Source organism: Oryctolagus cuniculus, chromosome 9, assembly GCF_051225735.1.
Source record: "Oryctolagus cuniculus isolate XC-2025 breed Fujian yellow rabbit chromosome 9, ASM5122573v1, whole genome shotgun sequence".
Taxonomy (NCBI): Eukaryota; Metazoa; Chordata; class Mammalia; order Lagomorpha; family Leporidae; genus Oryctolagus; species Oryctolagus cuniculus.
The window spans coordinates 124,787,746-124,801,636 of record NC_142875.1 but is presented as its reverse complement, the minus strand read 5'-3'; the positions used below and the strand labels follow the sequence as shown (position 1 = coordinate 124,801,636).

The window sequence follows — 13,891 nt, the reverse complement described above, 5'->3', positions numbered from 1 at the left end:
GCAGCCAGGTCTTGAAATGGGGCCCATATGGGATGCTGGCACTGCATACAGCCACTTTACCCGCTATGCCACAGTGCTGGCCCCTGGTTCATTCTCTAAATGCCTGCAATAGCCATGACTGGGCCAAACTGAAGCCAGGGATTCCCACTGCAGTCTCCTATCTAGATGGCAGGCATCTACGTACTTGAGCCATCAGCTGTTGTTTCCCAGGTGTGCCTTTGCAGGAAACTAGATCAGAAGCAGAGTCACTAGGACTTGAACCAGGCACTCTGATATGTGATTCAGATGTCCCAAGACTTAACTGCTGTGCCAAACCCTTGCCCCACAACTTTATCTTAAATATCTCCTGTGGCATAGTAGGTTAAGCATCTGCCTGCTGTGCTGGCATCCCATATGGGCGCTGGTTCCTGTCTTGGCTGCTCCTCTTCCAATCCAGCTCTCTGCTAATAGCTGGCAAAGCTGTAGAAGAAGGCCCAAATGCTTGGGCATTTGCACTCACATGGGAGACCAGGAAGAAACTACTGGCTCCTGGCTTCAGATCAGCCCAGCTCCAGCCTTTGTGGCCATTAGGGGAGTGAATCAATGGATGGAAGACTTCTGTCTCTCTCACTCCCTCTCTCTCTCTCTCCCTCTAACTTTGCCTCTCAAATAAACAAGTCTTTAAAAAAATCTTCTAATATTTCTATTTTCATAGTATACAAGTAATGTAATACTACATTCATTTCAGTAGTGAAAATCTGACACAGGTAAACAAAAATTTCTTTTGAAACTTTACGTTAATTTGTCCCTCTTGTATCTACTGAGTGTCCAACTGGACAAGGAACAATGCTAAGTTCAGGGGACAGACCATGGATAGAAGACCACTCCTATGCTGGAAGGACTCTGTCCAGGGCAAAGCCATCAAGTGGACTGCAGAGTGCCCCACAGTGTCAGACTACAACAGACCTTCAGGCAGAGTGTTAAGGGGCATACCCTCCGCGAGTTTCAAATGGAGTATCTGTTTCCCCCTAAACTTAGTCTCTTGCCTCTTAACCAAAGTTGGGATTCCTATAACCCAATTCATAGAAGTCTTTAAATTTGACCTTGAAGTTTCTCCTCCAAAATAAAAAGACAGCAGGTCCATAATAACAGTAACAGTCTTAATAACCCACCTTAGTAATAAATCTTCCGTCACCTGAAACTAAACTCACCTTCTGAAGCCTGACAGCTACAAGGAAATAATGATGCTTCTCCAGTGTCCCTACACCCCCTAGAATAAAGAAACATCACCTATTAATTTTTTAAAAATTAAGTAATTTATTTAAGCCAAAATTATTGCTAAGCCAAATATGAAAACATTATAGATGAATAACAGGATATTAAAAGATGCAAAGATAGTTAATATTCCAAAGTAAAATATGTACGTCATTCATGTTGGTAAAAAATACAAGAAAATAATATGATCATTTAGACTAAATCGTAACAAGTATTTCATAAAATTCAGCATCCAGCCATAAAAAAGAAACTATTCACAGAATAGTAGACTTTTTTTCTCCTATTGTGAAGGAAACTGTTAAAGTAACTACATGAAGCTCTGTATTTGTCAATTTGTGGCCCTTTTTTTTTTTTTTTTTTTTTTTTTGACAGGCAGAGTGGATAGTGAGAGAGAGAGAGACAGAGAGAAAGATCTTCCTTTTGCTGTTGGTTCACCCTCCAATGGCCGCCACAGGTGGTGCGCTGCGGCCGGTGCACTGTGCTGATTCGAAAGCAGGAGCCAGGTGCTTCTCCTTGTCTCCCATGCAGGTGCAGGGCCCAAGCACTTGGGCCATCCTCCACTGCACTCCCGGGCCACAGCAGAGAGCTGGCCTGGAAGAGGGGCAACCGGGACAGAATCCGGCGCCCTGACTGGAACTAGAACCTGGTATGCCGGCGCCGCGGCTCAATAGGCTAATCCTCCACCTAGCGGCGCCGGCACACCGGGTTCTAGTCCCCATTTATGTTTTATATATGAGAGTACTTCACCTAGTTCATGCAACAACAGAATTAACAAAGAAGTGTAAAAACTTGAAAGCCAAGCATTATTTTTTTATGACACACATTTTCCACAAACTCTCTAAAGACCCTTAATACACATCTGGTTAGTATCAGTCCTTAGAGATGAGAGCATTGACACGCTAAGTAGCAGGGTGTTTGCCAAGTGCCTCGTGCCCTAGAAAACGCACAATCTCATTCTAACAAACTCTCAGGTTGGGTGCTAGGGACTAGAAGGCTAGGATCATTTGGATGGAGGACAGGGAATCCTGGGAGTAATAAACTTTTCTGTATCTTGTTTTTGTTTTACAAAATATTGTAGGTAAGTAAACAGAATTGGGTTGATGAAACCTTCAGAGAGAAGCTTATCGTTACAGTACAAGGTAGAACAGGGCCGTGCTAGCACTCTGCGCCAATGTGGAGCGGTGGTCCTTCCTTCAGGCTGAGCAGCTACAGTGCAGGGTGTACCAGGCAACCCTGGCGCTGGATTCCTGGCCCTCTCTGGCTAAGCACCTCTGTGTGGCCACACTGCACACTCTGTACCCCCAAACACAGAGCATTTCCACGCACAAAGGACAGTGGGGACAAGATGATTTCTTGCAGTGACATGGAGTGAAAAGCCAAATCCACACTGTCTACTGGAAAGGCAGGAACAGGCCACAGAGGGTAGGCAGAGAGCTTTTACTGTCACCTACACACAATCAGATGGAGTGCATTACAAAAGGGAGAACTTTTAGCTTAATTCAGAGAACTAACGTCAAGGAACAGTGAATGAGAGACTCGAAACACAGTCGGCCCTCTGTATTTATGAGCTCTACACCCATGGTGTCAACCTCCTGGGCGTCAAAAGTATCTGGAAAAAGAGAATTGTGCCTGTGTTGGCCCCATCCAGACTCTTGCTATCACTCCCTAGAGGAAACCGGGTACCAACTACCTGCACAGCATCCACACTGCGTGGCCCATTACAAGTAATCTGGACAAGACTGAGAGTACTGGGGGGGAGGGGGTGAGCACAGGCCACAGCAGTCACTGCAGTGTTTCACATGAGGGACAGAAGCACCCACAAACTTCTGGCACCTACACTGGACCCCGGAATCAATCTCCGCCTAGGATACAGAGGGACGACTGTATACAACTCAGAGCAAACATGGGCAAACAGGACTGATAAAGCTTCATAAACATAAAGGTCTTAACAGCACAAAAAATTACTTACAAAACTAAAGTGTTGACAGACACGATATACTCCAGTTCTTTGGTCCAAGGATTTGTGAAACTAAACCACTGGCTTTTTAAAGTTACAAAAGAGCCGTCTTTCCCTCTGAATTTGTATGGATCTGTGAATATTTTCTCCTTACTCTGCAGAACTTCATAAGAAAACAGACCGATCAGCACAATGGCCCACCACTGTGAAAACCCAGGCCCTGAGGGTTACCCCAAGGAAGTACCTCATCACCCAGGCTCCCTACCGGCTCTGTGCTCATCACCCAGGCTCCCTACCTGCTCTGTGCTTGTCCGTCAAATCACCGTGGTCATCTTGGTGAAAATACTCATAGCAGGAAGTTCCCAGTAGTTCCTGAGGCAGATATCCTAACACTGCTGTCACCCTGGGTTTAAAATGGAAAATAAGCTTCAGAGTCCGTTAGGGCATTCCCTTCCCAAAGGTCAGTGGGTCCCTGCAGGCTCAGGAGAGAAGACAAGTGGCCAAGGTGGGGAGTAACCAGGAATGCCACTGTGCTGCCCTGAAGGCCTTTGCGACTCTAGCCTCAGACCAGAGCTGCGAAAAGAATAGGTGCTGGCATGAGGCTACCCACCCGACACCAGGGCACACACTCCCACCCCCCACCAGTAAAGTGGGCTGCAGACGGCACCCAGCATATGCTGAGGGAAAAGCTTGTGGGAAATGGCTTATAAGCAGTCTTCAAAAAGTTCACGGATAACACATACTATGAAAAAAACTATACATGGATTTTGAAACTTTTTTTGTACCAAAATGTAAGTTTTTTTTTTTTAACTTTTATTTAATGAATATAAATTTCCAAAGTACGATTTATGGATTACAATGGCTTCCCCCCCATACCGTCCCTCCCACCCACTAACCTCCCCTTTCCCACTCCCTCTCCCCTTCCATTCACATCAAGATTCATTTGAAATTATCTTATTATACAGAAGATCAGCTTAGTATACATTAAGTAAGGATTTCAACAGTTTGCTCCCACACAGAAACATAAAGTGAAAAATAATAGATGATTTTTTTTTAAATGATGATGAAATCAGATCAGACCTATTGTCATGTTTAATCCCAGTGAGAGTCAAGTTGGGAGTTGATAATTTCTTTTTTTTTTTTTTTTTTTTTTTTTTTTTTTTTTACAGAGGATCAGTTTAGTATACATTAAGTAAAGATTTCAACAGTGTCAATTGGTAAAGTCAACAACAGGAGTCACTGTGCACTTACTCCTCATGTAGGATCTCTGTCCTTAATGTGCTGTGTATTGAGATTTAATGCTATAACGAGTACCCAAACAATATATTTCACTTTGTGTTTCTATGTGGGTGCAAAATGTAAGTTTTTTGAAAAATCTGAGAGGCACAGAGACAGACACACACACAGAGCACACGCCTCTGCTGGTTCACTCCGTAAGTGCTGCTAACAGTTGAGACTGGGCCAGGCTGAAGTTAGCAGCCAGGAAATCCATCCAGGCCTGCCATGTGGGTGACAGGGACCAAGTACGTGAGCCGTCACCTGCTGGCTCCCTGGCTGCACATTACCAGGAAGCTGGAATCAGAAGCAGAGCCAAGCCTTGAAAACAGGCACTCTGATGTGGGATGAGGGAGTTTTAACAAGCATCTTAGCCAGTAGTAACTAATACGCTTATCTTTGAATTTCATTTGCATGCAGTTTTTGAAATATACTCATATTATTCCAAGTTTATATTTGTTTTTATTTTATTTGACCGGACGATGTCGGAGGCAACCATGTTTTTATTTTATTTGAAAGGCAGATTTACAGAGAGAGAAGGAGAGAGAGAAAGGGAGGCAGAGATCTTCCACCCACTTGCTCACTCCCCAAAATGGGCACAAAAGCTGGGGCTGGGCCAGGCTAAAGCCGAGAGCCTGGAACTCTGACATCAGTGGCAGAGATCCGAGCACCTTGGCCATGTTTTGCTGCTTTTCCCAGGCCCACTAGCAGGGAGCTGCACTGAAAGTCAAGCAGCCAGGACTTGACCTGCTGACCGTCTGAGACGCTGGTGCTGTGGGTGGTGGCTTAACCTGCTCTGTCACATGCCAGACCCCACAAGTTTACACCGTGCCTTGAACAAATTTGTTGACATATTCATATCCTTATTTTACTTAATTTCCTGTTCTGAAGTAGAAAATAATAACAACAAAACAAAACAAAACTGTTGTGCTACAAGAGGACATATTAACAGCCCCAGATAACCCACTGAACGCTAAGCATTAGGACAGGGAAACACTTACCTCTGGTCTACGTAGACAAATTTCCCATTCATTGCAAAGCGGGTTACAAACTCAGTTGGTCTCACTTTAACCCCTGCACTGCTCTGTGGGACAGCACATGGATGCAATCTTCCAACAGCAACCAGGCAGGTGAAATGGCTTCTGTGTTCCTTGGGGTCCCTCTCCTCTTCCATTCCAGAGATGTCTGGGGGCCAGGTTCTCAAGTAACCCGTGCAGTGGATGGTGCAGAATCTTCTATGATCTGGTTTGAAAATGTTTAAAAAGGACATTTGGATTACTCTGAAGAAATTCTTAAATTTCTTACTCTGACAATTACAATTGTTATAACTGTGTTATGAAATGTTCTTTATGAAAAAGTAGGAAGGGGAAATAATATACTGCACTAAGAGGAAACCACTGCTGTTGTTTATTTAATGACTTTATTCTTCATGGCTTGTTTTTTTGGGGGGAACTAAACTATACACATGACATCAAAAAGCTAACAAATTGCTGTAATTTAGGATTAACTAGGTCCATAGCTTAATCTACTTCCCAATCAGCTTTTTGAACAACAGTAATTGATATCTTAGAAAAAGTTAAAACTGGTGCCCTCCTGAAGCACTGCTTAGCTTTCTAACTTTCTGACACAATGGAACTCAGAGTCCACCGCTTACAAAGGACATCACAGTCACTGTGCACTCGAGCGAGCGGAACTCTCTTAAGCTAGCACACACAGTGGTGAATAGATATGTCTAGTATAATCTATTCAATATAACATTTCTATCACAAGAGATGGCAGAATCACTTTGGAAAACATTTAGAGATACTTGTAATACAATACAAAGACAAAATTTTGATGAAAAACATCACTTTTCAGAGAAATCCCAAGCAATTAACTCAGGAAAAAGTTTGTCAAGCAGATCCAACCAGATTTAAAAAATCTGGAAATAATCCATAAAGTCAACAATCAGGAGCTACCTAAGCAAACGATGAAGTACAATGCGGGGATAACAGCGGGCAACATGCGGACTATGGCACCACACACACGAGACTGGAACACTGAAAGCAGGACCATAAAATGGCTCCTATAAATGATTTAAGGGTGAGCGCTTGGCACCATGGTTAACAAACTACCTGGGACACCCGTCCCATATCCGAGTGCCTGGGTCTGAATCCCAGCTCTGGTCTTGATCCCAGCTGACTGCTAATGCACAGCCTGGGAGGCAATGATGATGGCTCTAGTACTTGGGTCATCGCCACCATGTGGAGACCTAGACTGAGTTTCTGGCTCCTGGCCTTGACCCGGTGCAGCCCAGGATTTTGCCAGCATCTAAGGATTGAACCAGTAGATAGGAGATTTCTCTCTGTCTCTGCCTTTGGAACAAATAACACATAAAAATTTAAGAATTTTTAATTGATTTAAAAGTTTTTTGTGATTAGATTTAGAAAAACCCAGAGTATTACTTTAAATTGCTACTATCTGGTAAGACGGTTACCACAATAAAGCTTTAAAATAAATAAAATAAACTTTTGTAAGAAATTGAAGGTAATATGGACTCTCCTTTAAGATAGTAGCTAATAACATGAAAGGTTTATAGATCATTTTCTTTCTCATGCTGCTCTCAAGCACTTTCACTGTGTGACTCATTGCATCTCTTCCATGTCCCTGTGAGCTGCTCTCCTGTTAGCCCCACTGTCTCAGGACTCAGCGTCCACTCCAAGGTGAGAGTCCAGGGTGGAGCTGGGGTTTAGGTTACGATGGGCTGGCCTGAGGCTCACTCAGAAACACAACCACTGAGCCACTCAGTGACAGTGGGTGCTCCTCCACAGAAAGTGTTCAGATGAGAGTGGCCTGGAGACCGAAGGGGCACATGGGACAGAGCCACTGCCAACAGAGACGCAGCTGAAGCAGAGGCTGCCGTGGGGGAAGCGCTGGAGAATGAAGCAGGGGACAGACTGGGGTCTTGGAAGCCACGCGGAGGACCTCGTGTCCAGAACTCTGAAATTAAGTTTGCAGTTTGCATAAAAAGGGCAACTGTCCAGTCTCTCTTCCTTTACATTTAAACGTATCTGATGTATCACAGTAAAAGTGAAGAAAACACCTTTACTCCCCACAGGCTTCACCAGTACAGGGAATGGGATCACATGGGCTACTCAACACAGGAAAAAAAAAAAAAAACAACTGCAGGCAAAATCCGACCACTGCACCTGCCGGATGTGTGGCTCACATAGTTGAGCACGTTACAAACTCCTTTCTGGGGCAGACACACAGCCTGGCAATTAAGATGCCAACTAGGTCGGGGCCAGAATTGTGGCACAGCAGGTGACGCTGCCACTTGTGATGCCGGCATCCCACATGGGTGCTGGCTTGAGTCCTGGCTGCTCCACTTCCCATCAGGCTCCCTGCTAACCATCTAGAAAAAGCAGCAGCAGATGGCCCACGTCCTTGAGCCTGTGCTACCCTCTGTGTGGGAGACCAGGAAGAAGCTCCTGGCTCCTGACTTTGGCCTGGCCCAGCCCTGGCCATTGTGCTCATTTGGAGAGCAAACCAGTAGATGGAAGATATTTATCTGTCACTCTTTCAAATAAATAAATCTGTAAAAAAAAAAAAAAAAAAAAGATGCCAGCTGGGAGCTGGGCTGGCCGCATCCCACACTGGAGTACCTGGGTTCCAGTCCTGGCTCCAAAACTGACCCCAGCTTCCTGCCAGCACACAACCCGGAGACAGCAGGTGATGGCTCAAGCACTTAGGTCCCTACCCAGGAAGACCTGAGTTGAGTTTCTGGGTCCCAGTCAGCCCCAGCTGAGTTCACAGGGCGTGAATCAGCAGATGGTAGATCTCTGTGTGCCCATCTCTCAATAAAACAAATCATTCTTAAAAATATATGATTAAAAAACTCCCTTTGGAAACGATATTTGGCTCTAACTGCAGGCATCTGTGTAGTCTCACTTGATGTGGGAGTGAGCACCTGCACTTGGGCAGAAAAAGCACGTTCTTCCCACAAGAGCCAGCTCCCCTGCAGGGCGTCTGTGGCAGAATTCACCTGGATGGGGCTCTTTCACTAATAATCTCTGGCATGCAGCAAGCTACTCTAGGAAGTGGCAGAGTAGGAAGAAAGCAAACTGTGAGGCCAGTCCCAATTCTCCTAATGCCTACAGGACTCTAGAAAAACTGCAGAACCCTTTGAAGCTTTGGGGTCCTCATTTGCACGACAGTGATGCTTTGCAAGTAACTGCTGGGTGTGCTAACACAGTTATGCAAGTGCTTTCCATACAGCAGATTCTTAGTAATCACTCATTCTCTTCCTGCTCTCTTCCATTTCTCCTTCTCTTCTTTTTGATCCACGAATAACTGAGTGCTCACTAGGGACTAGGCCTGCTGAGGCATGGAGAATTAACCACACTCTTTGAAGACGCTGCTACTGCACCTGCTGTATCACTCCACTCAGGCAGCCTGAATGAGGCGGGGAGTCCAAGATCAAGGGGTCGTGTCTGGCAGCCTTGCTTTCCCCGAGTTACTCTGGCCTCGTCTCTATAAGTGCACATCCCTGCTGTCTCCTCATTTTCCTATAAAGACACTGTTCCTATTGGGTTAGGCTCTGCCCTTAGGAACTCACTGAACTTCAATGACCTCCTTAAAGGAGCTACCTATAAATACACTCACACTGGAGGTGTCAACTTCTACAGGTCAATGTGGAGGGACCACTATCCAGTATTTAACAGCCATTTTCCATGGATTAACAGGAACCTAAGGGAGCACTACTGTTAATCTGAGACCTAAGAAAAACCCTATAGGGTGGGTACTTGTGGTGTAAGCAGTTAAGTCCCCACTTGCATGCCTCCATCCATACTGGAGTACCTGGGATCCAGTCATTGATATCTGGCTTCTGATTCCTACTAATGCATCCTGGGAGGCAGCAGGTGATGGTTCAAGTGCTTGGGTCCCTGCCACCCATGTGGTAGACCTGGATGGAGTTCCTGGCTCCTGGCTTTGGCCTGGACAGTCCTGGCTTTCGAGAGCATTTAGGGAGTGAACCAGCAGATGGAAGATATCTCTATCTGTGTCTCTCCTTCTCCCTCACTGTCACTCTGTTTTTCAAGGAGATGAAAATACATAAAAAAGCAAGCAAACATTAAAAGAAGAGGGAAACCCCCCTTGCATCCAGAACCTTATTTATCAGCACAGCTGCAGTGGGGCAGAACTTGGTGAGAGAACCTGGAGTATCAGAGGAACTCAACAACATTTTCGTTCCTTTACAGCACAGCAACATGAAATAACTTGGACTGGCCACTTGCCAATCCTGAAACATCCACATTTTCCCAGTAAGATGATTATTTATCTCAAGGCAAATAAATCTTTCCTGCCTCTTCTATATATCCCTAAATCTTATAATAATAAAAAGATCCTTTAAGCCAGCACTGTGGCACAGCCAGTCACACCGCCATCTGTGACACTGGCATCCCACACTGGAGCAGGAGCGCCAGTTCAAGTCCCAGCTCCTTTGCTTCTGATCCAGCTCCCTGCTACGCGCCTGGGAAAGCAGCAGAGGATGGTCCAAGTGCTTGAGTCAAAGCCACCCTTGTAGAAGACCAGGATGGAGCTCCTGTCTCCTGGTGTTGACCTGGCCCAGCCTTGGTTGTCATAGAACACTTGGGGAGTCAACCAGTGGAGGGACGGTCTTTCTTTTTCTCTCCGTCTTTCTCTATCACTCTGCCTTTCAAATAAACAAATAAATCATTTTCTTTAGTTAAGGTATTTTTACATACAATTTAAATTTTATTTATTTTTTTTAAAGATTTATTTTATTTGAAAGTCAGAGCCACACAGAGAGAGGAGAGACAGAGAGAGAAAGAGAGAGAGAAAGAGAGAGAGAGAAAGAGAAAGAGGTCTTCCACCCGATGGTCCATTCCCCAACTGGCCGCAATGGCCAGAGCTGCACTGATCCGAAGCCAGGAGCCAGGAGCTTCTTCTGGGTCTCCCATGTGGGTGCAGGGACCCAAGGACTTGGGCCATCTTCCATTGCTTTCCCAGGCCACAGCAGAGAGCCGGATCAGAAGTGGAGCAGCTAAGTCTCGAAACAGCACCCATATGGGATGCCGGCGCTTCAGGCCAGGGCATTAACCTGCTGCTTCACAGTGCTGTCCCCAAGGGGATTCCTTTTTTTTTAACCTGTGATTATACATATGCATTTTGGCTTAAAATTCAATATTTACAAAACTGCTTCAAAACACTACTGCAGCCCTGTGTGTCCCACTGAGGACACCTCCCATTTTCCTTTGCGACAAATTCCAAGCACAGACACAGGTGCAGCGTTTGGCCTGGCATCAAGCCGCACGTTAATATTCCACATCGCACCGCCACCAGAGCACTGGCTCCCCTGCCTGTCTCCCCCTGAGTCCTTTGCACTTGGGACAGGAAGGACTCAACATAACTGCTGATCAACCAGTACGTGGTTTAACTGGAGTCTTCCATGTCAGCTGGTGATCTCAGATACTAGACGTGGCTGTTTCAGCCGTTTGGGGAGTGAACCAGCTGGTGGTTTCTCTCTCCCTCCATCACTCTGCCTCTATTTTCAGGTGGCACTTTCAGTGGCTGTCCAGCACTAGCCTGTGTTGGAGTCACCTGAAAGAATTTTTCAAAACATAACAGTTCAGGGATGGGGCCTGCGAATGTGCATTTCTAACAAACTCCTATTGCTGCTGCAGCTGATGATCCAGAGAACCCAGCTGAGAACCACTGCTTCTGATTCTCCCCTCAGACACCGGATTCTCCGGAAGCCAAAGCAGGAGAGACTGAGGCAGGGGCTCTGGGGGAGGGGATGCTCTAAGAGCGGTGCCCTGGACTGGGATGCTTCAGCCTGGCCACTATGGCCACTTGGGGAGTGAACAAGTGGGTACAGGAACTCTGCCTCTCCCTCTCTCTCTCTGATACTCTGCCTTTCAAGCACATAAACACATAAATAAATAAATCTTTCAAAAAAGAACACTGAAGATGACGGCTACATGATTAGACCTATGAGAGCATTAGAAAAAAAAGATTCCAACCGAAACTTCTATATAAATTGACTCTTAGAACTCCAACTATCCTTTTAAATCACAGAAAAGCTAATTTCATATTGAAATCTGCATAAGGAATCCTATATTTCATGGCTTAATATGCTCTTAGGCAAAAATGTCATGAGACATTTCCCAATCTGCAATGTGTTCATTTTTCTCTCTTAATAGTAGAATCATTACCTTAGTATCTTTGTCAAATGTAACCTCAAGTTCAGATGACAAGAGAATCTCATTACGTGAAAGAAGACTTTGATGTTAAGTTTAATAGAACCTAGAGGGGCCGGCACTGTGGACTAAGCCTCCGCCTGCAGTGGTGGCATTCCCATATGTGCACGGGTTCAGGTCCTGGCTGCTCCTCTTTTGACCCAGCTCTCTGCTATGGCCTGGGAAAGCAGTGGAAGACAGCTCAAGTGTTTTGGTCCCCGCGCCCGCATGGGAGACCCAGAAGAAGCTCCTGGAATCAGACGGGCCAGCTCCGGCCATTGTGGCCATTTCGAAAGTGAAACAGCAGATGGAAGCTCTCTCTGACTCTCCCTCTTTCTCTCTAACTCAACTTTTCAAACAAGTAAGTAAATCTAAAAAAAAAAAAAAAAAGACCTAGCTTTTTAAATTTAAAAATAATGGCATTTCACAGCAGAAATTGCACTCTGTCTCTTGGCATCTTTTCTTACTTGGTAGGCCCCAAACTATCATTTCAAAAACACCATGGGAATCTCAGGCAATAAAGAAAACATGCCTGACGCATTCAAAAGGTTATGAGGGGCCGTTCTAGAGGGTTCTGGTTAAAAACAAATCTTATTTTCTTCCTGCTTTTGGTCTCACTTACGTGCCTTGACCATCTATTTAACTTTTTTGTATACAAAATATTTAGGACAGTAATTTTGCATCCATGCTTTGAACCACCGCACGTTTCAACATGGCACTACCTTTCCTCTTGGGCTTGGGCACAGGGTCGTGTTCCTCTTTGATGGCGCACTTATAGCTCCTCATCCGACAGAAGAAAGATCGCCGGGAGCCCGAACACACACGCGTCCTTCTGGTGTGGAAGCTTCAGGGACCTCGAAGACCAGCTTCACAGCAGAAGACACCAAGAAAGGTGGGAAAAGTATATTTTTAAGGTTATTTCCTAAGGTTTTCCAATCATCTATTAAGCTTTTTTTAATAAACAGAAAAAAAATGGCTGTTTAAAGCGATGACTCCACATTGAATACCAAGGGAGGCACTTGTCAAACAATTACATTTTGATGTAATTTACTTTTCCTCAGAGGGAGGATAATATGCTTGACTGAATAATGAAAAAAATTTAAATGTCCATTATAATGGCACAGAACATGTTCTTTCTGTTATAAATAATTATTTGGCACTAACTACTTTCAGAAAAGACAGAAACTTATACTTCCCAAGTACACAAGCTTTTTTATACTGAACAACGGTCTCAGCACGCAGCTAAATAATGGAAATGCCAGCAAGTTTTTAATCTAAAATGATACTTGCTTGTAAAGATTTGAGATGAAGCAATCAGTGTCTCTAAACAAAGCATGTTCATACAAATAAATACTTGTGTGACTATGTGAATACCGAAATTCTCTATGTATTTTTAAATGCTGAGACTGATAAATGTCAAGTTCACTAAACATTCTCTCTTTCATAAAACCTTAACTAACTGTTTGAAAAACAGCACACAGGTGTACCTGCAGGTGGTAATATGTACGTAAAACGGCAAATATGCTGAAATGAGCAATTACTTTTGGCATCGATCAGCTTGTCCCTTGGTGAAACATCTGGAGAAGAAAGTTGTTCCTTTACTTTGGCGACATCTTTTGGATGTAAGAAGTCAAATAAGCTCTGTCCAGTCAAAGTAGCCTGCAATAAGGCAGATGTTCGTTAAAAACCAGTACCAGCATTTTCCTACTTCTCCTCACACAAACATACAGTATCTTTTCTTGGTGGAAGGTTAAACTCAAGGAAACACCCACCACGCTGTGTGACCTGAACTTTGTGTAAGAAGGGGGGTGTGTGTGATTCTTGTCGACAGAAAAACCACCTGCACAAGGAACCACACACGTAGATTTGAACAACCGCACACAACTGCTTGCTGGTATCTGGTTAAATCCTGTTACTCTCAGCACGCCCAAATCATGTGTCACTTGGTCATCATTTTGACTTTAAACTTTTCTACCCTTGGTAAAGGGAAAGAGATTACATTCCAGCATAATATGGAAGGCACCAACAGCTGTGAGCTTACAATAGGAAGAGACTGACCAACTATTATAAAAGACTCTGCTGCTACTGGAAACTGACACGCAACAGAGCTACCTCTGCCTGCCCCACACCTCCCAGCGTGCAGCACACTCCTAGATCTGTGCCT

At 44.7% G+C, this 13,891-nt stretch overlaps 1 protein-coding gene across 3 annotated transcripts in view; it reads right to left on the bottom strand.

Annotated features, from left to right (window-relative positions):
* BMAL2 (basic helix-loop-helix ARNT like 2) overlaps positions 1-13,384 on the bottom strand; it is a 29,892-nt gene extending 16,508 nt beyond the window's left edge. The window contains exons 1-6 of one of the 3 annotated variants that reach the window (XM_089304750.1): positions 13,269-13,384; positions 12,450-12,593; positions 5,488-5,728; positions 3,508-3,614; positions 3,224-3,374; positions 1,191-1,249 (exon numbers count right to left, since the gene is read on the bottom strand). In XM_089304750.1, coding sequence (XP_089160876.1) covers positions 1,191-1,249; positions 3,224-3,374; positions 3,508-3,614; positions 5,488-5,728; positions 12,450-12,513 — 622 coding nt within the window. In that variant the 5' untranslated portion in view covers positions 12,514-12,593; positions 13,269-13,384. Of the gene's footprint in view, positions 1-1,190; positions 1,250-3,223; positions 3,375-3,507; positions 3,615-5,487; positions 5,729-12,449; positions 12,594-13,214 lie in introns of all 3 variants that reach the window. The other 2 variants (XM_089304751.1, XM_089304752.1) reach the window with 2 other exon arrangements.
* Between the last annotated feature and the right edge of the window lie 507 nt (positions 13,385-13,891).